We start from the raw sequence: 2,279 nt of genomic DNA, 5'->3' as shown, positions 1-2,279 counted from the left end.
TTTTTTGTAATCTTTGCTTCCTCCCCGTTCTTTATACTTCTACTACAACTGTGTCAGGGCTAGCTCTGTTAGTGAGAGCAAATCGAGGTTGGATGAGCCTTAATCCTCAGCAACCCAGTAATTAACACAGCTCTTTGGATCTCGGCTTTATACTTATGCAGCTTCCCAGCCTTGTTTTTAAGCTTGTAAGTTCGTTCGTCATTATACCGCTGGACAAAGCCCTAGGCTGGCGGCGTCTTTCTCGTATATATTTCATATTTGTATTTGTAACAATAACTTAATGTGAAAGTTCAGTAAAAATAACGTCCAATTGTCTTCTCTACTCGCAATTTTTCGTATATTCGTTGATGATCTTCACAATTTGTTGTGATCATGATGTACTTTCCATTCTTACTCCATCGTTCAGACGAATTTGGCTCATCTTTCCAGGTGGCGACTCGCAAAGCTTCGTCCACCAGTCTCGACTGGGACATGTGCCAACTCGACGCAAAGCTCTTGCGATAGGCAGTCTAGAGGTTTAAGCCGTTCAGACAGGCTTATGCCGGTTGTGCTCGATCTAAGCTTTTCGATCCGGTATGTTTGAGCTCATTCCTGAATTAACTCTCCTCCAAAGAGGACAATCTACTGAGCAGTCTGAAGCGGGAACGAAACTCAACAACAATGGTGAAGCTCTTCTTAGCAGCGGTTGCTACAGCAAGTCTCTCACTGCACCAAAGTTCGGCGGCAAGAACGGTTGCGGAGGACAAAGACTCTTACGCAAGAGCTCAAGCCATCGTTAGTGAGCTCTCGTTAGATCAAGTGATCGGTCAAATGACGCAACTTGATATCAATACTATCATGACCAGTAATAGAACCCTTGACGAGGATCGTTGTCGGGCGAACGCCAAGCAATTTGTTGGCTCTTATCTCAACACGGCGTGGGGTGGACCGCTCAATGACAAGTACGGTTGGACTGCCGCCGAATTTCGTGCTGTCATTACACGAATCCAGGAGATCAATATGGAGGAAAATGGCGGCCATCCGATCATCTACGGCATTGACTCGGTTCACGGAGCGAACTATGTTGACGATGCAATCCTTTTTCCGCAAATGATTAACTCTGGTGCAAGTTTCAATCCCGATCTGGTGCATGAAGTGGGTCGTTTCACCGCTCTTGAAACTATGTCGGCTGGTATTCCATGGATGTTTGGACCGATTTTAGATGTCGGCCAGAACCCACTCTGGGGTCGCCTTTTTGAGACTTTCGGGGAAGACCCGTACTTGGCTTCCGTGATGGCTGAAGCTATTGTAACTGGTCTTCAAAGTTACAACCAGAGTGCTGCTTGTTTAAAGCACTTCATTGGTTATTCCAAAACTCCTCATGGAAAAGACCGTGACAACGTCATCATTTCGGACTTCGACCTCCTCAATTACTTGGTCCCTCCGTTTAAAGCTGCAATTGAAGCCGGCGCGTTGACAGTTATGCAATCATACAGCTCAATTAACGGTCAGCCAGTAATTTCTAGCTCTCGCATTTTAAAAGACCTCTTGCGTTCAGATCTCGGTTTTGATGGCCTTTTGGTCTCCGATTGGTCTGAAGTAACCAACCTTGCCGATTGGCACCGTGCAGTAAAGACCCACGAAGAATCTGTGGCCTTGACTCTATCAAGAACGTCATTGGACATGAGCATGGTGCCGAATGACTTGAACTTTATTAATCAGACACGGATGTTCGTCGAGAAGTTTCCACAGTACGAAGATCGTCTCCGTCTGTCTGCAACTCGAATTATCGCGACGAAGATCAAGCTTGGACTCTATGGCAACCCAGTACCAGGCGCGGAGTATGTTGATTCGGTCGGTAGTGACGATGCAAAGAACGTTGCAATTGAAATGTCCCGAGAATCCATCGTATTGCTGAAGAACGAGAATAATATTCTACCTCTTCCCAAAAAAGCCTCGGTCTTTCTAACAGGACACTCGGCTGACAACATTGGCTATCAATGCGGCGGATGGACTAAGGCGTGGCAAGGGTACTCGGGCAATGTGATGTTCCCGCACGGTGTCTCTCTGCGTCAAGGATTCGAAACTTTAGTTGGCAATGATTCGTTCCAATACTTTAACGGACTATCTGTTAACGGCACGATCTCAGACGAGGATATGGCAACCGCTGTCAGTTACGCCAGTGGGCACGAGTACACTGTCGTTGCAATTGGTGAGCTGACCTACACTGAAAAGCCTGGCGACATTGACGACCTTACGCTTCCGGCCGGACAGATTCAGTATGTTGAGGCTCTTGCCAG

General features: G+C 46.9%; 2 protein-coding genes across 2 annotated transcripts in view; one reads left to right on the top strand and one right to left on the bottom strand.

Annotated features, from left to right (window-relative positions):
* Positions 1 to 15: 15 nt before the first annotated feature.
* On the bottom strand, positions 16 to 662 carry PHALS_15487 (uncharacterized protein). Its single transcript, XM_036407466.1, has one exon. The coding sequence runs from the start codon at positions 471 to 473 to the stop codon at positions 291 to 293; it is 183 nt and encodes a 60-aa protein (XP_036263164.1). The 5' UTR covers positions 474 to 662; the 3' UTR covers positions 16 to 290.
* PHALS_11256 (RxLR-like protein) overlaps positions 661 to 2,279 on the top strand; it is a gene marked incomplete at both ends in the record, with an annotated part of 1,650 nt that continues 31 nt past the window's right edge. The window contains one exon of the mRNA XM_024726819.1: positions 661 to 2,279. This exon is cut by the window's right edge and continues 31 nt beyond it. Coding sequence (XP_024577457.1) covers positions 661 to 2,279 — 1,619 coding nt within the window.

The sequence above is a fragment of the Plasmopara halstedii genome, assembly GCF_900000015.1.
Source record: "Plasmopara halstedii genome assembly, contig: Scaffold_526, whole genome shotgun sequence".
NCBI classification, from domain to species: Eukaryota; Oomycota; class Peronosporomycetes; order Peronosporales; family Peronosporaceae; genus Plasmopara; species Plasmopara halstedii.
The sequence above is the reverse complement of the archived record's forward strand: the minus strand, read 5'-3'. Positions and strand labels throughout refer to the sequence as shown.

Coding starts and splice junctions, on each gene's coding strand:
- PHALS_15487 (XM_036407466.1), bottom strand. CDS start 473: ATGTCCCAGTCGAGACTGGTGGACGAAGCTTTGCGAGTCGCCACCTGG.